Here is a 16,866-nt window from a genome sequence, read left to right as displayed (position 1 = left end):
TGAGGTGGTTCCTCTCCCCCTCCCCCCCCCCGCCCGTATTGAAGCAGGTTCTCCTGAGGTATTTGGTTGGCCCATTCCATCATGTGATCTTCTACTTTGGTGGAGTGTCCTTGTTTGGCAAAGGTGGTTTTAAGTGTGTTAAGGTGTATATCCCAGACTTTCTCCTCGGAGCATATTCTATGATGTCTGAGTATATGGCTGTAGACGACAGATTTCTTGTTCTGTCTGGGGTGATAGTTGGATCTATGAAGATGAGTGTGGTGATCCAGGGGTTTCTTGTATACAGTTGTCTGTAGGGTTACACTGTTGAAGCTGATTGTGGTGCCCAGGATATTGATAGCTGGTGTGGGAGTGTTCTTGAGACAGTCTGATGGATGAGTGGTGGTGGTTGTAGTTGTGGTGGAAATTTGAGGGAGTATAGGTAATCTGTGCTGAGGGTGAAAATACCATTGATGTATTTAAAGCATATCCTTGGCTTCGAGGTGCATTTTGCCAGAAATTCTTTCTTGAGGTGGCCCATGCAGGGAATGGCATATTGGGGAGCCATCCTAGGACCCGTGGCTGTTCCCATGGTTTAGACAAAGTGTTTATTTTTGAATATATGGTTATGGGTGAGGATGATATGGATGAGTTTGGCTATGTGTTTGGGATGGATACCTGAGTGTTGTCCATTGTCTTGTAGATGTTTGAGGCAGGCAGTGATGCCATCGTGGTGAGGGATGTTGGTGTACAGGGAGATTACATCCATGGAGGCAAGGTTGGTGTTCTGAAGGAGGTTGTTAATCTTGCAAGTTTCTAGAGGAAATCAGTTGTCTTGGAGGAAACTGGCCTTCCGTGTGGTGAGTGGTTTGAGGATGGTTTCTATGAGTCCTGATATTCCCTCAGTAAGAGTTCCGTGGCCAGATATGATTTGTGTATTTGAGGAAACATGTAGAAGGTCCCTGGGGTGAGTTCTTGGGCAGTGAGGTTAGAGAGTTTCTCTTGGAGTTGTTTGGGGAAGGATTTGTTGATATTCTTAAACTCCTGGGTCAATTGTGGTGTGAGGTTGTCTTTGAGTTCTTTATAGTAGGTGGTGTCAGAGAGTTCTGGGTTGGCCTTGTTGACAAAATAATCATGGGTGAGAACTATGATGACACCCCCTTTGTCTATTGGTTTGATTGTTATCTGGTGGTTGGATTTCAGGGGCTCTATAGCTCTTCCCTCTGGTGGAGTGGGGGTCGTGGGTGTGATGTTTGTTACAGATTCCAGTCTGATTGCTTTAGTTTAAAAAAAAAAAACTAAAAGAATTCTTTCACTGATTCTGCCTTATCATCCCAGGGCAAACACTTTTCACAAAACAATCACTCTCCATCTGATTTTTTTTTAGTCCTCGTCCTCAAAGGAAACCTGCACAACATCTGCAAAAGATGAGTTTGGGAGCTTACATTTATAACTTCACTAAAATCCATGGACTTTATAGAGACACTGGTTTTATGTCTCCTTTAAAACAATCTGTAACCCACTAACCCTCTTTTTTTCTACAACTGCTGAGATGTTAATTGCCCATGTCATCTTGAATGGTCTCTTGCAGCTTGTGTTAACTCCTTATGCCTAACAATTTGTTTCACCTTGTATTTAGCTGTGATGCTCTGGTTACCTTTCCAAGACCTAAAAAAGAGCTCTGTGTAGCTCTAAAGCTTGTGTCTTTCTCCAAAAGATGTTGCTCCAATAAAATATATTACTTCACCCTCCTTGTCACTCTCAACCCCCTGTGAGACAAGTAAATAGTATCTCCATTTTATATGTGGGGAAATGGCAGCATAGAGAGATGACAAGACTGGTCCACAAAGTTTCTTTGGCTGTGTCTGTACTAGTATTTTTTTTCTTTTTCTTTTAATTTCCCACTGTTGGTCCAATTGTTCAGTTCGACTGGTTGTAGCAATGGTAAGAAGCCAAGTTATATATACTCTACTTTAGATCTATATATCTATATATCTATATATACTCTACTTTAGATCTGCTCTGAGCAAGGTAAAACACAACAGTGGTTAAAAGTGCCTGCAGCCAAAGCCTTTCTACACCCGCAACAATATTGCTACCCTCTGTCCTTACTTCACTAATGCTTTTGGGTTAGAGTTTGTAGGACCAAAGTTTTATGTTGCATCACTGGGGTGATTTCTATTCGTTTTGGCTCTGGAAGTGGGAGTATTGTTCCCCTAGCAGCAGTTATAAGTATTAGCAACATTTCTTTTAATCCTACCTAAAACTAGGGTTGAATTTGCACAAGTTGTAATTATTCTGCTCTTGAAAACATCAGGTAACTACTGGATTCCTTTATCCCTCCTGAGTTTAAGTTAAACTACAAGCTTAAAGAATGCGAGGGGTTATTCCAGTTGCACTGGAGAGAAATAGCTAGTGTTCTGTCCTTTCCCTATATATTCCTTTCTCTGTCTGTTCCTATAAAGTGCATTGTTGTGGTTGTACCTTCTAATGTGTATAGTGGGATGTAATTATCTTCATCCAAGGCGGAATCATTGTGTCTGGTTGTAAAGAGAGAGGTCACAATCCTAATGGGAAATGAATTTTGAAGCAATCTTGACCAACTCTAGTGGAGCCATTTCATGCCACTTCACAGCAGTTGTATGTCCTTTTCCTCCAATAAGATGTAGTTCTAACACTTGTCTAAACAAAAATATGAAATAAACTGCAAGTTCCAGCCCTGGACTTGGGTTCTGATGATTAGTGTTCTGTGCTGCCATATGGGAGACTCATTTACCTCATCTTGATTGTTGTTATATACAGAGTCTAAAAATGAACTAAGTACTGTATGGAACAAATAAGACAATAGCCATAAGCCCTCCCCATCCCCTTTAGCTGTGTGTGCTGTGAGGCTGCCTCTGTGATCCAAGGTTCTATTCCTGCAGAGGTAAGAGGAGGGGGGGGGACATCATATTTCTTCAAGATGTTGCAGTTCAGATATTGGCACAGTCAGTAGAACTAAGTGATATGATAGGCAGATGTACCAGCATTTTATCTTGGAAGGGCTGGCTTCAAATGTGAGCTAAATTGCAAGGCAAATGAGCTTGGTCTGAGCCTTGTCTAATATCAGATACTTTTTCATATAACAAAGCATTAGCGACTGACAGAATTCAGCATGATATGGCATTTTTGGATCAAGAAGTTCAGGATTGTAATAGCAAGGCGAGGCACTAGCAGAGCAGGGGAGGGGTCAGCATAGGAATAGCAGGTGAGATTTCAGGTCAGGATTGAGGTGCAGGGGCAGAGCTGTGTGTGGGGCACAGGGCTAGAATAGCAGAGTGTGCCTCATAGAAGAGTTGAGGTGCAATGACCGAGACATGAGGGGATTCAGGACTGGAATAGCAGGGAGATGTAGGTGCCAAGCTCTGAGCAGGTACCAGCATCAGAACAGCAGGATTAATCTAGCAGTGAAGGGCTCCCTATACAATTTTCATCCCTCAGTAAGTCTATATTGAAAAATAAAAAATATTTTAATAATACTCAAATGTACCCTGTTCCAAATCATTTAATGATGGGTGGAGTGAAGAGGAGTTCGCAAATGAATTATTCTAAATTTTTCTCCTTTTGCATCACCTCCTAGGCGTGGGTGGAGCCTGCATGCCAGGCACAAGGAACATCACTCTAGCCTGGTGAGCTTTCTTAATGGTGAAAGCAAGATTAAATGCAATGGACATTAATTTAACAAAAAGCACCCTCGGTATTTATTGCAATAAGTTAGCAATCATTCTCTCGGGAGTGACCCTTCACAGAATTATATTTGTTCCTCTCGTTTTCCAGCTCATGTCCAAAATAAAAAAAGCTGTGTACTCCCTGCAGTAATATGTTGGGGCTGCTGACTTGTTAGCGGACTGGACCCCAAATGGAGTCTGTTTGTTTACAGCATTCTCGGAATTGCAGAAACTCTCAGCCAGTGGAAAAACATTTCCTATAAAGCAGGTGTAATGATGAGGGCTCTTTCTGGGCTAGAACAATGGTCAGAGTGATTGTCTCTTGGAAATCAATATGTTATAATGCATGAACAAACAGATGAGTCTCAGAACAACTAGAGATTAGTGGAGCTAGTGATTTACTCCATCTTGCAGTCATACACAGACGACAGGAGGTGTAGTGGCAGAGCAAAGCAAACAGTGCATCTGGTCTCTCGAGTCAAGGAGAAAATAAAAGAAATAAGTAGAGAAGATCTGCTTCCTTTTTTCCATCAGGCTGTGTAGACCAAGTGGGGGCTTCCATGCTGATGTGCTCTCTGTGGTTCCCCCACTATACACCTTGTACCTTTTTGGAGGCTTTCCATTCTGCCATCATGCCGGCTTCTGAGATCTATATCCAGGAGTAAAGTAGGCCAGAAGCTAGTTATTTCTGTTCCTCCTCTGTCTCTGCAACAATTAACGGCGTAGGGGATGAGGAAGCAGAACTCGTGGGTTGTTTATTGAATGAACTATTTTTCTTGGTGCTTAAACACCCTCCTGCCCCCTCTTAATCCAAATCTTTGCGAGAAGGAAAGCAGACCTCCCCAGTACCCTTGGACTGTGTGTTATCCTGAAGGACAGGAGATAGAGAGGAGGTATCAAGCTGCTTTATTATTGTGCAGTAAGTGTATGGCATAGAAGTGTTTTGATCCATTTGTCAGCACAGCTGCTCCTTGGAATAGACCGTACACTGAATGCAACAATACATATTGCACATAACTGAAAAATACCTGCAGCATACATCAAATCAAAGTGACACAAATGCACCTAAAAATAGTTTGAGGTGCTAATAGTCCAGGAGCAAATGCCTTAGCCAGTAAAAAGGCCTTGAATACCCATCTTGGGACTGGCAATGTGTTTTGTGTTTTCTTGGAGGACCCTTCTAAGTTAGCAAAAGTGAAAAACACTTCTGCAGTCGTGCTGGCTAAAGGCAGACAACATGTGCACCAGTATTAATGCTGCTGTGGAGAGGTATGGTATGAGCATAGGGCAGGGAGCCATGAACTCCATAGTTGTAATTCCAGCTCTGCCACTGACTCCCTGTGCATGGCTTTGAACAAGTTACTTAACATTTCTGAGCCTGTCTCCCACATGTAAAATGAGAATAACACTTCCCCATCTCCACAAGATGCTGGGAAGGTAACTGATGTTTGTAAAGTTCTCTGGAGAGGGAAAGCTCCTCAGAAGTGCTAAATACAAGGCAGCAAGTGTCAGCATCTGCAGCACAAGTGCAATGAGGAATTAATGTTCTGCACCCAGATGATTGCACCCTGCTCAAGGAGGTCCATTGATAGCTGTTTAGAACTCAGAACCTTGGGGGAGCTCTCTTGGCAGATTCACAAAAAAAAAGATTCATAATCATTTAAATGAAAGGTTTTTTCCAAAGAGAGGATAAGCTGGTTTGTGGCATGAGGTTACAGCTACAACCATGGGGAGAAGCTTAAAACATCCACTTCCCCCTTTTTCTCCACCACCCTTCTGGGGGAGGGATTCAGGGGAGAAGGGGGATCCTAGACATTTGGCGTGTGGCTGGCAATCCTGATCCTGTTGCCATGGAGCCTGAGTGCTGAAAATAATATTAAAACAATAGTAAAATATTGTCCATCAGAGGCACCCAGCAAATGGCAGGGTTTGCTGCCGTGGTGTTTGCTCAGGCTTTAATTTTAACAAATGTGCCTTGCCCAGTGCTGAGGTTTGCCAAACATGGCTTCTGGCAAACCACCAGAGGGAGAAAGTTTCACAGGGTATGAGACTGTCAACTGAGAACGTTCCACATCTGCCTGTGAGTGCCAGGCAACACCAGGACCCTGGCAGCTAGATCAACCCAGCCTTGATGGGGCTAAGGGGGAGAGGTTCCCCACTACAGCTCTACACTGGCCCAAGTGATCTTAACTGGCTACCCTTCTGGATGCAGGCACCGCACAGGGCAGAGAGGAAAGGAAAGGGAGGAAAATAATAGAGCAGCACTAGAAAACCTTGTTGCTGGGTTTACCTGGCCCCCCATGTTGGTACTAGGATGAGTAGGGGAGAGCCCCCACTCCCCACAGCTAAACACAGCCTTGGAAAGGACAAAATGTCTCTTGAGTTGAAATGATTGCAGAGCCTGACCCTTTCTTGTCCACCCTGATGGAAGCAAGGACGGAGAGTAGCTGGCTTTCCATGCCGCTGCTGTGAGGTGAGGGGACTGGAAGCCTAGCAGCTGGCTGATTTTCAGTGCTGTTAGTTGAGGGGCAAAGCCTCACAGTGGTGAAGAGTTGTGGGTTAGTAGTTCAGATTGCTGCATGTCAGGAGAGGGGAGGTAGAGACAAGCAAAACTGGAGATGGTTTCTAGACTGGACAAATTTCCTTCCCTGCTAGAGCTGAAGTTGTGAGGAACTATCTTGTACTCTTGTGTGTGTGAGGTACATAAATATAATACATTCACATACATATGCGAGTTTAGAGATGCTAGACTGGCAGCCATAGAGGCTGAATTCCTCCATCTACAGATCATGGATATCCTGGACAGCAGCATGGCAAGCTCCCCCCTTGTGCCTCCAAATGTGACCAGGGAATATGGTCTCCATGCCCAATATGGTCTCCATGCTCCTGGCTTCACTACTGAAATTGTAACAAGGAGAATACTTAGTGCCAGAGCTGAAGCTTCTAACTCATTTCATTGTGGGCCACTGAACAGCCATCACACAGAAACAACACTTGGTTGCTAGCTGACTTGGACTGGCTTTGAACCTGCCCTAGGACCTGTGTAGGGATGGAATGTTGTGTATGCCAGGTGAGGGATTTGTCTGGTTCATCCAGTGAAATCTGTGAACTCCTAGAATGGCATACTGTGGGACTGTGGAGGGTAAGCACCCAGCGGTTTGTTTAATTGGATAGCCTATGATAAGTGAGACAATTTCTACTTTCATTGTAAGTGTATGTGCATATGATATTGTAACAAATCAGACCCCCTCCCCACCACACCTTCCCCCTGGCTTTCGCTGTGCAGCACATTTATGACTGATTATAGTTTTACAGTGGCTGTGGTCATAGAACTTTGATCTCTGGCACCAAAATCACAGGCCACCAGCATCATTAACTGTTAACAGTATAGGGTTCGTGACACACAGTTGATTCCATCAAGGAGGAGCAATGTTGTACACGTTAGCCAGCTCATACACGATGCCATGTTTTTTGCTTTCTTTGTAAAAGGAACCTAAGTACATATTAAGAGGGTTTCCGTGTCCCTCTGACGCATCAGTCACTGGCCACTACTGGAGACAGGATAGCACTGGTCTGTGCTGCTTTGGTAAATGCTATCAGAGTGGGTCTGAGTCTCTGTGCCAAGCAGTGAAGCGGTCATGGCTGTGAGAGGCTTCCCTGTATCCAATCAGCCTTGTGCTGAGAGTACTTCAGTCTCCAAGCACTGACTGTCCCATAACCTTCATCAGCACAACATACAGTACCCTCTTAGGAGGGCAGAAATTAATTAGTCACTCCATCCAGTGTGTGTTGATCTTAGATGTAATTGTATCAGGCCTCCATTGGGAGCAGCCTGGGCTGATTGATAGTTCTATCCAACTGCAGCCTTTGTTCATAGAAACTTTCCTTGATGCGAGCTGCACGGCAGGAAGCAGGTGGGCAGCTCTGTTCTGCACCCTGCCAGCTTTGGGGTCCAATGCTTATTAGACCAGGAGTTTCATCAAGTTCTATTCTTTCCCCACCCCTCTGAGATGGATCCTGTGATGTTCTAGGATTAGGAATGCTTCTTAACCTTCTGGTTGATGTATCCCTAGAGGTGCATAGATGGTTTGGGGTTGGACGGATTTGATTTTAATCAGTAAGTGCTGGCTAATTGTCTTTCTCTCAGCAAGTAAAAACAAATCAAAATAACTGATATCACAATCTGTAGGAAGAAAAAGTGCTTTTTAAAAGTTTTAAAATATAATTGAAGGGTGAGTTGGTGCATTAGTGGCTCTATTAAAGAATGCAGCATTCCTTGACGCTTAACTAAAATGTTGCAGACTGAATATAATGAATTATTTTACTGTGAATTGTATTGCTTCTTTGCTTATTGCATTTTGCCGTTTTTAAAATGTACTGCTTAATGTAAAACTTTAACTTTCTAATGATCAGGAAAATTACTTGGGAAATTAGAGCTGGTCAAGTAATATCGATGATTTCCTGATAAGCTTTGACTAGATAATTTGGCAAATAACGTTTCTCTTTATCCTCACATCCCTACCAACTCCCTCCCGCTCATTAATGCTAGAGATGGGAGCATACTGAGGATGTAGAGGAGGTATGGGCTGAATAATTGCCCTTGCAGGAACCTCAGTCAGCGGACATGAGCCTATTATTAGGTTACTGCTGGAGTGACATCACCAGCTGCCGATGAATGTTATCCAGCACAGTGACATCATTCCTGTAAGGACCCCCCTTTCTGGGCCAGTGCTTGCAGGAAAAGCATCTTCTCCCATAAGGAAGACCACCAGGCAGACGGGGATAGAGCTCAAATCTAGCCTGAACCTCTGGACTGCTGTATGAGACCCCTATCATCCCTGAGTCACTCAGCCTCCTTTCTGTAACTGGCTTTAGCAGGGTTCTTTAAACATGTCTAGGTTCTGTTTGCCCTGCAAAATGGAACCATGCTTTAACCCAGTAGGAGAGACAACCAACATCATAACTGGTTCTGTCAACACGCTTTTCACTGTAGTTTAGACAGACTGTCAATTTGCTGAATGTGTGGCTGGTAGGATGCTGCTGTTGCTGATACAGGGAAGCCTTCACTTGGCATCAGCTCTGCTGTCATCCACAGGAAGGAGAGGAGGTAGGAGCTCATTACAGGACAGCTGTTTTCTTTTAACTTCTAGAAATGAGAGAAGTGGGAGTAAAGACAGGGAGACTATGGCATGTGCTGCAGCCACCATGATATCCTAAAAAGGGTTTGAACAGACCCACAGGTTTTCTGTACCCTCTGTCTTCTCTCACCATTAGCACGATATGGAGTGTAAGTAGAAAACAGGGTTCAAAAAAGCTAAAAGATTCCTCTGGGGACAAAGTACATGAGGTTGATCTGGGTTTTAGAATGGTTTGTGTCACTCAGATTAAAAGCCAAAGTCCCTCAAACTTTAGTGGGGGTGAGAGTGGTCTGTGGGACCCTCTATTTCTTCATCCTCTATCCTTCTCATGTCAGACTGTCTGAAAGGAGGATAGGGTGTTGTTCCCTTCTAAGCTTGTCTGCACTTGTCCAAGTGTCAGGTGGAGTGTGTGTATGTGTAGATTGATAGGAAGTGTTCAGCTTTGTAGGGGCTGAGCAAACTGCTCCAAGCCCTGCTGGGGCTAGATAGTGAACACAGTACCAGATTGTCAACCCTGCCATGGAGTGTTTGTACTGTTCCCCATAGCTGATCTGGAACTTGCCTAGCTGAGAGACTGCAGCTTCTCTTCCCACCTGTCCATGGACCGTCATGGGAGGATCATCACTCTTGCTGTTGATTACTGGAGCAGAGCTTTCCAATGCCACTGTCAGAGTATTCATTGTCAGTGGAGAGCCCTCACCTGGGGAACTTGCTATTTCTGGTCTACCAGAGCTCAAGGTTGGTGGCGGCCTGCAGGGCAGATTGTAAACTGCCTTGTTTAATCAAGGTAGGGTCAGGGCCCAGGCCCATCAAAAGGCAGGAGCAGACATTTTGTTGTCATCCTGGTCGGTCTGTGTGTCAGTTTGGCACTTACAGTAAGAGGCCAAGATGCTGCCATGATGGGCATTGTATAAATATATGATGGAAAAAATAATCCATCTCCAGTGTGATTTACATTGGGAACGTTGACTCTTGAATCTGAGGCTAGAGACCTGCTGTTTCTCACTGAAGTCCTTATATCTCCATTGTTAAATCTTTCCTTGGACAAGTTTTTTCTTGTCCCCCTCACCAGAGCTTGTGTCTCATGTTTGATCCTGGGCTTCTTTCACTTGTCCCAGGGTCAGCCTTACCATTTGTGGGACCCAAGATCCCAGAAAGGTGGCAAATCAGGCCACAAATTACCTCCCCTCTTACCTGTTATCAGAGGAGTCTGGCAAAAAGGTGTTTCCTTTTGTTTCAGCTCCACTATCAGAGGAGGAGATGGGGTCAGCCAGGCAGAGATTGTAGGGGATGGTGAGTGATCCCCTAGCAAGCAGCCTTAGTTTGGGTCAGCCCTAAGGACAAACAGGGAGGGTTTAACGTGCTTTAGCTTGGTTTGGGGTTTCTTGCCACTAACTCCCAGAAGCTGCATGGTGCAGGGGCTGACGAGGCGTTAGGTGAGAACCTGGAAGAAATCTTTCTTGGCCAGAGCAGAAACCCAGGTCTATTGTTGTTTCACAACATGTAGGGGTGATGATCCAGAAAACAATCTTGGAGCAAGTGAACTGCTGGGACTGGGTTCATTCCTCCTCTTCAAAACCAACTTTGACTTTGCTAGAGGCTGAGAGGAAACCTTAATGGCAGTATGAAGAGCTTTGCTACTGAGAGCTACCCTGTGTAGTTACAGAATCTTCATTCAAAGCTCATCAGGAAGCAAATGGAGCTTTGCGATTTTTAACTTCTCCCTTCTGAAATGTTACAGACCTTTAAATTGGGGTGGGATCATGTTGATTTTGGGTGGAACAGAGTGGAAAGAGGTGAGGGGCCAGTTACACATTTTGAAATGTTCTTCCTCTGCCATTTGGCTGTTTCAGTGACCTTTTCTATGATCCCTGTTTCCCCCCACATCTTGCTTTGTTTTTGCAGCCAGGAATACCTGATAATCTTCTGAAGGGTGCTGTTTCTCCTGTCTGGGTGTGAGCTATATCTCATCCCTGCCCATGTTACTCATTCATCTCAGAAAGAAACAGTCCAGTGTCAGCAGTTGAATAACTAACGAGCCAGTTCTTCCCTTTGTCTTCTTCTTTCCCAGGCAATGTTGATTAATGATGAATAAAACCCGGCAGCCACCAAAGAGCAGAGCACAGGGACCACAGAGGCCCTTGGAAGCCCAGCATCCTTCTGGATTTATGCTGACCAAAATCGGTGCCTTCTGTTGGTAGCAGTCCAAGAAAACGACACGATTCCTCTTCTAAACTCCTGCATGTATCTGTCTCACTGGATGTTTTTGGAGTTGGGGCGGAGGGAGGGCTTGAGGGGCAGCACTGTTATGCCAAATGTGCTTCACCCTTTTTCACCTATTCGTTCATTGTGAAAAGAAGCCTGTCAACATAAGTGCCCACAGCAGGGCACATAGCTTAGAGGCCCATGTGACCCAAGGCCCAGTTAACTCTGTACTAGTTTTGGTTTCACTTATGCATTCTGTGTTTCAAGTCCTGTTGCCTTTGTCCTTGTGCTCCAGAGAAAGGCATCTGAAGTATTGGGGGAAGAAACCCTGACCTGCTTGTTAGGATTAACTGTTCCTAACATGCTCTTGTCGTTAACACCAGCAGACACATTCCTTTCCTTCCAAGGCTCCCTCCTAAGAACAATAAACTGTCTAATGGTCACTGTGTCCGTGAGATGCTTTCAGCTCTGAGTTTGAGAATTGCTCCTTACTCTCCCTCCGGCCCCTGCCAGCAGTGAAAATCTGTCAATTCCCAATAAGCATCAGGAATAGGGATAGAAATAGTTCCAATCACAGTTTGTAAATTAAAAATATCGTTTGTTTCAGGCCAGGGGTTGAATGACTTTGGCTTTTCTGAAAGTACTTGGAAGGGGACAAAGCCTTGGCCAAAAGGGAACTAGCTGTGGTGAATCATGCTGCAAAATCTTCTTACCTAATACAGAGTCCTCACTCCACCAGTCTCTTGTGCACTCTCTCTCCCCTGCTTGCTCTCTCTCTCTTCTCTCTCTCACCCTCCAGCCCCCACTCCATTGTGTTCCCTCTTTGTGGAACAAGGGGCAGTAGGGAACAGCATGTGTAGCACTGCATCCCTATCCATGTTGCGAGGCAGTCAGTCTATTTGGAATGTATTTCTTTGGGTGTCTCCTAGCATTGGCACTGCCTGGCTCTGGTCTGTGATGGAACACATCTCTATTGCTTTGCACACTCTATACCTATGTGTATAGCACAGGCAGAGATCGCTCTCCCATCTTTGACATGCAGCCACCTGTAGGTTGGGACCTGGTTCATGATTCCCCATGCCAAGAACACTATGTAGTACTTTGGGACAGGAAATGAAGAATAACTTCTCCAGTTGAAACCACAGGGGGAATATAAGGTAGCCAGAATGAAATGAGCAGGGGTGGAATTTAGCCATGACATCCAGCCAGCACCAAAGCTACTGAAGGGTGGACCATGTCTTCAATAACCGCATGAGATCAGGACCTTAGTTTAACGTCTTAGCCAAAATGTCGCACCTCCAGCGTTACAGTGCCCCTCACAGCTCTTTTGGGTGTTTGATTCAGTAGTAGAGTGCCACCTACTGAGTCATCATTGAACTTTGCCACTCATCATGGGTGCAGTTAAACTGGAAATGTGCCCATATGTCAGCTCAGTTTCCTGGCCTTTTACACTTGCTGTTAATCAAGCAGGACAGAGCTGCAAAGCCCTGTTCACTATACAAGGCACTGCGTTCACTCACTCATTGCCCTTCCTTTGTTAAAGTCACAGATCTCCCTTTAATTCCAAATTTGCTGCACTGTGCAGGTCAGACCCACTGGCCCTAGGAGAGGAGGGGAAGCTTCGCGACCCAGAGCTAGGCACTTTGTGCCCTCAGGTCTGTTGCTAGCAGAGTTGGGAGGGCTTTCTGTGCTGCTGCCATGCCAGCAGGGTATGGCTCCTGCTCTGCCTACAGCATGTACGTTCTGTGGAGCAGAGCACTAAAGCCACTCACTGCAGAAATTTCGAGGGGTAAGGTTCATCTCCAGGTGATGACGACTTAATTACTGTTGGCTTGGAGGGATGATTGTCCCCGTTAGCTTGTCTCCTTGTCCCACCTCTCCCCCAGGTTTGTTTGGCACATGTAACCTGCATTTCAGCCGCCCCAGTTTGCAGGGTGGAGGTGGTGATGGATTATGATGCCAGGGCTGAATATCGCACTGCGCAGGGCCATCTTCTCCCTGAGGCAACTGTAATACAGTTCCATGTTCTTTCATAATTAGCTTTATTTACCAAATTGGCAATTTCTCTGTTGAGAAATAGCTGATTATAGCATTCAGGGAGTTGCTGTCATCTCAAGATATGCAGGTGTCTGTGAAACATAAACAGATGTGATTGCTCACAAAATGAACCCAATGGATAGTGGGGGAGGGGGAGATCCAGTCATAAAAACGCAAATGCAACTTCTCTGGCCTCATTCAGGCTAATGCTGGCCAGGTGCACAACCACTGTTGTGCAGCCTCAGTGATGACAGAGTATCACTCTGAGGCCACCCGGCACTTCCTAATGAAGCGCTCGATTAATTTAACTACCTTTATTCCCTCTGCCCTTTGGTCACCTCCCCAGTCCACTGTGGGGCCGTCTCACCAGAAATCATAGATGAGATGATGGTGGAGTGAGGCTGGTCATGACAGAAACCAACTCATTTTCTGGCCTCTGTACTCATTGTCATATGACTCTACTATTCCTTACATATTGGTGCTTTAAGTCCAGATTCAGAAGAATTCAGCGCAAACAGGATACATATAAAGACTGAAATAAACCCATCTGACACGCATTGTGTGCAGCCCAGTGATGGGGCTAGAAAGCCCGCTGTCTAGGAGGTAGTGAGGCTGAAAGTCATTCAGCCCTGGGATATTGGCTTGATCTTCTCCTGGGAGCATGGCTATGAAATGAGTTTTGGTAGGTCTCAGGATGTCTCCTTGCAGGATGGAATTGTGGTTCTACCTGCTTTCCAGAAAATCCACCACCCTTGTTACCCCCTCACTGATGAATGATGCTATTGAAAGATGCCAGCTGTCACATTCCCCCTCATCTTCCTCTGAGTCATCTGGGCTTGGGACAAAACTGGTCTGTTTGGAAAGCTCACACTGGTACCCCAAAATGAAATCCTGGCTGTAGAGCAGAGGTGGGCAAACTACGGACTGCGGGCCGCATCCTGCCCGGCCCTTGAGCTCCCAGCCGGGGAGGCTAACCCCCAGCCCCTCCCCCACAGCCTCAGCTCGCCATGGCGCCGGTGCTCAGGGCAGTGTGGCTGCGAGAGCCACCGGGGGGGCAATGTATTCAATTGCTGTCTGTAGGAATGTCCTACTTAGGGAGCACCAGGACTTGCAGCCATATGTAGCACATTCTTATGGGGAGCAATTTCATACACTACACCTGGGTAGGGAAGGCTGTGCCTCCCCAACAGCCTGGCCCCCGCCCACTCCCACTTCCTGTCCCCGTCTGCCCCCCCTCAGAAGCCCCAACCCATCCAACCCCCCTGCTCCCTAACCACCTCCTCCCAGGACCCCCTGCCCCTAACCGCCCCCCCCGTGCCCTGACCCCTATCCACACCCCCACCCCCTGACAGGCCCCCCGGGACTCCCATGCCTATCCAACCCACCCTGTTCCCCATCCCCTGACTGTCTCCACTCCATCCAACTGCCCCCTGTCCCCTGACTGCCCCTGGGACCCCCTGCCCCTTATCCAACCTCCCCCGCTCCCCACCCCCTTACCATGCTGCTCAGAGCACCAGGTCTGGCAGCCATAAGTAGTACACCATAAGTACCACATTCCTACAGGGAGCAATTCAATACACTACACCTGCCCTCCATAGAGTTTCAGAACCCTGATGTGGCCCTCAGGCCAAAAAGTTTGCCCACCCCTGCTCTAGAGTCTTGGGTACCTTCTGAGCATTGTGAAAACCCTTCTCTCTACACATGACACACCATCTCTAATGAGTGTTCTCTGGTTTGTGTTCTTCCTTTTCCCCTGTCCTGTGTTCCTTGCAAAGACAGGAGACACCCTGTACCATGCGTTAATCAGCTCCTGCGGCTTATCTCCCAACTTGATTCCTTGACTGTTCGTGAAATCTTTGTTGCTTGCTGCAGAGCTCGAGTTTGATTTTCATGGAGGATTGTAATGCAGGTGTCAGTTAAACTCCTAAGTGGCAAAGTTTGTTATGATTACGGTCTAGTATTCAGTGGCAGATAGTTGTCCTCACCACGCAATCTGTCACAGTTGGCACTAATTGGCAACCTAGCAGTCTCCACCAGAATAAACAAGGACTGAGCGGACCATAGAAACTGAACTGCACTGTCACCCTTAAAAGAAGGTCCCTTCAAGGCAAGGTTGAAGGATTATGGGGGAAGCTTTCTCTGCTGCAGTCTATGCTGCACGTTTAGTGGATAAGTAGGACTTCAGTTTCGAGGACTGTTGCTCCAGCCTCTTTCACCTGCACAAAATTCTCATACAGCCAGATTTTCAGACAGTTCAGCTGAGCATCTGCATAGCTACTTTGCCTGTGCAGTTCATGTAGTTGTGTGTGCAAATAGGTAATTGTGTGCACAAATGCAACTAGTCATTAGCATGTGGGGTGTACAGTTGCGGTAACTGCATGTGAAAATTAAGTATGCAGAATGCCCAGTTACAAGCACAAACTGTCTGAAACTGGCTGGATGAATGGGAATTAAATAAACAATGTGTTTTCATGCAAAAGGCCCTAGCATAACGGTAAGGGAAGGGAACAGCAAGAACAAAAGAGAGAAAATACAGTAAATAAAAACATAGTTCAAAATTGTCCAAGAAGCCTCAGTGGCTCTTTAAATGCAACATTCAACAAGCACTCGGAAGCTCTAATATACAAGGGCATCTCAGGCTCTCTAAACACTGAATTTGTGATCTTGCATAAAACTACAACCCATCGCCTCCTGTGGTTAATATTTCACGCTTGACTTTACCAGATGCTTTATCTAATATCCTCTTTGCATTCGTGCTTTTACCAACTCTGCCTTGTCCACAATGAGAGAGGCTGAAGGAGGAAGGCAATTGCCAAGTGTGTCTGTAATCTTTGTAGGAGGGTTTTGTGCAGCTGTTGGGGGCGAAGAGTTAGTCTCACTTCCTATTTTATAGTCTGCTGAATCCTGTGATCTCATGCTGTGTACTCCTTTTCCAGGCAGAATTTTCCATTTGTCTTTTAAGGTATTATTTATTTTATTGCCAAACTAGTTAAAAGTTCCTTTCTGTAGCTTGCTTGCTAAACAGGGCCTGATCCCTAGAGGGACTGAGCTTCCATTGCAAACACACTGGTCCTTTCACAATCAGGTCCTTAACTTTGCATGGTGGCCTGTTGCAATGACTGTCACAGTCTGTATGGGAGTGGAAGAAGTAGAGGTTCTATGTCCCCTGGCTTTCCCTCCCCCCACTCCTCTACCAATTGCTGTAGTAGAAATGTACCTATTTAAAATATAGTCTACAAATGCAGTGGCCTGTTGTGTGTACACAAAGACTAACACATGATTAGCCATTACAACTCACACTGCATTAGAATACCTATTGACTATTAGCCAAGATGGTCAGGGATGTAATCCCATGCTCTGAGTGTCCCTAGCCTCTGATTGGCAGAAGTTGGGAGTGGACGACAGGAGATGGATGACTTAATGATTGCCTGTTCTGTTCATTCCTCTGAAGCACCTGGCACTGGCCAATGTCAAAAGACAAGATATTTGGCTAGATGGACCCTTGGTCTGACCCAGTATGGCCGTTCTTGTGTTCTTACCAGGATCTCTTCCCTCTCCAGCTGGTGCAACACAATCAGAAATTACTGGCTGTCTTTAACCAGAATCTGAACAGCAGTACAGAGTCGCGCAGGCCTGTACCCTAACACCTGCTCCTCTTGAATGAAATTCTGTATAGTTGTCCTCGGGGACGGTGGCTGTAATATTCTTGAACTGATCTCCTTATACCCTTCCTCCACCACCACCACCACCACCACTGTGTGTGCATGTCTTGCTGTCTCCTCATTTCCCCAGTTCTCCAT

At 45.9% G+C, this 16,866-nt stretch overlaps 1 protein-coding gene across 4 annotated transcripts in view; it reads left to right on the top strand.

Annotated features, from left to right (window-relative positions):
* CHCHD6 (coiled-coil-helix-coiled-coil-helix domain containing 6) overlaps window positions 1-16,866 on the top strand; it is a 198,419-nt gene that overhangs the window by 158,888 nt on the left and 22,665 nt on the right. The window contains exon 10 of one of the 4 annotated variants that reach the window (XM_074957642.1): window positions 10,896-11,450. The exons of the other annotated variants lie outside the window; for them this stretch is intronic. Within the exon in view, the coding sequence (XP_074813743.1) occupies window positions 10,896-10,919 (24 nt within the window). The 3' untranslated portion in view covers window positions 10,920-11,450. Of the gene's footprint in view, window positions 1-10,895; window positions 11,451-16,866 lie in introns of those variants that run through there. 4 annotated transcript variants of the gene reach the window in all.

Source organism: Natator depressus, chromosome 7 (assembly GCF_965152275.1).
Source record: "Natator depressus isolate rNatDep1 chromosome 7, rNatDep2.hap1, whole genome shotgun sequence".
In the NCBI taxonomy this organism is placed as follows: Eukaryota; Metazoa; Chordata; order Testudines; family Cheloniidae; genus Natator; species Natator depressus.
The sequence above is the reverse complement of the archived record's forward strand: the minus strand, read 5'-3'. Positions and strand labels throughout refer to the sequence as shown.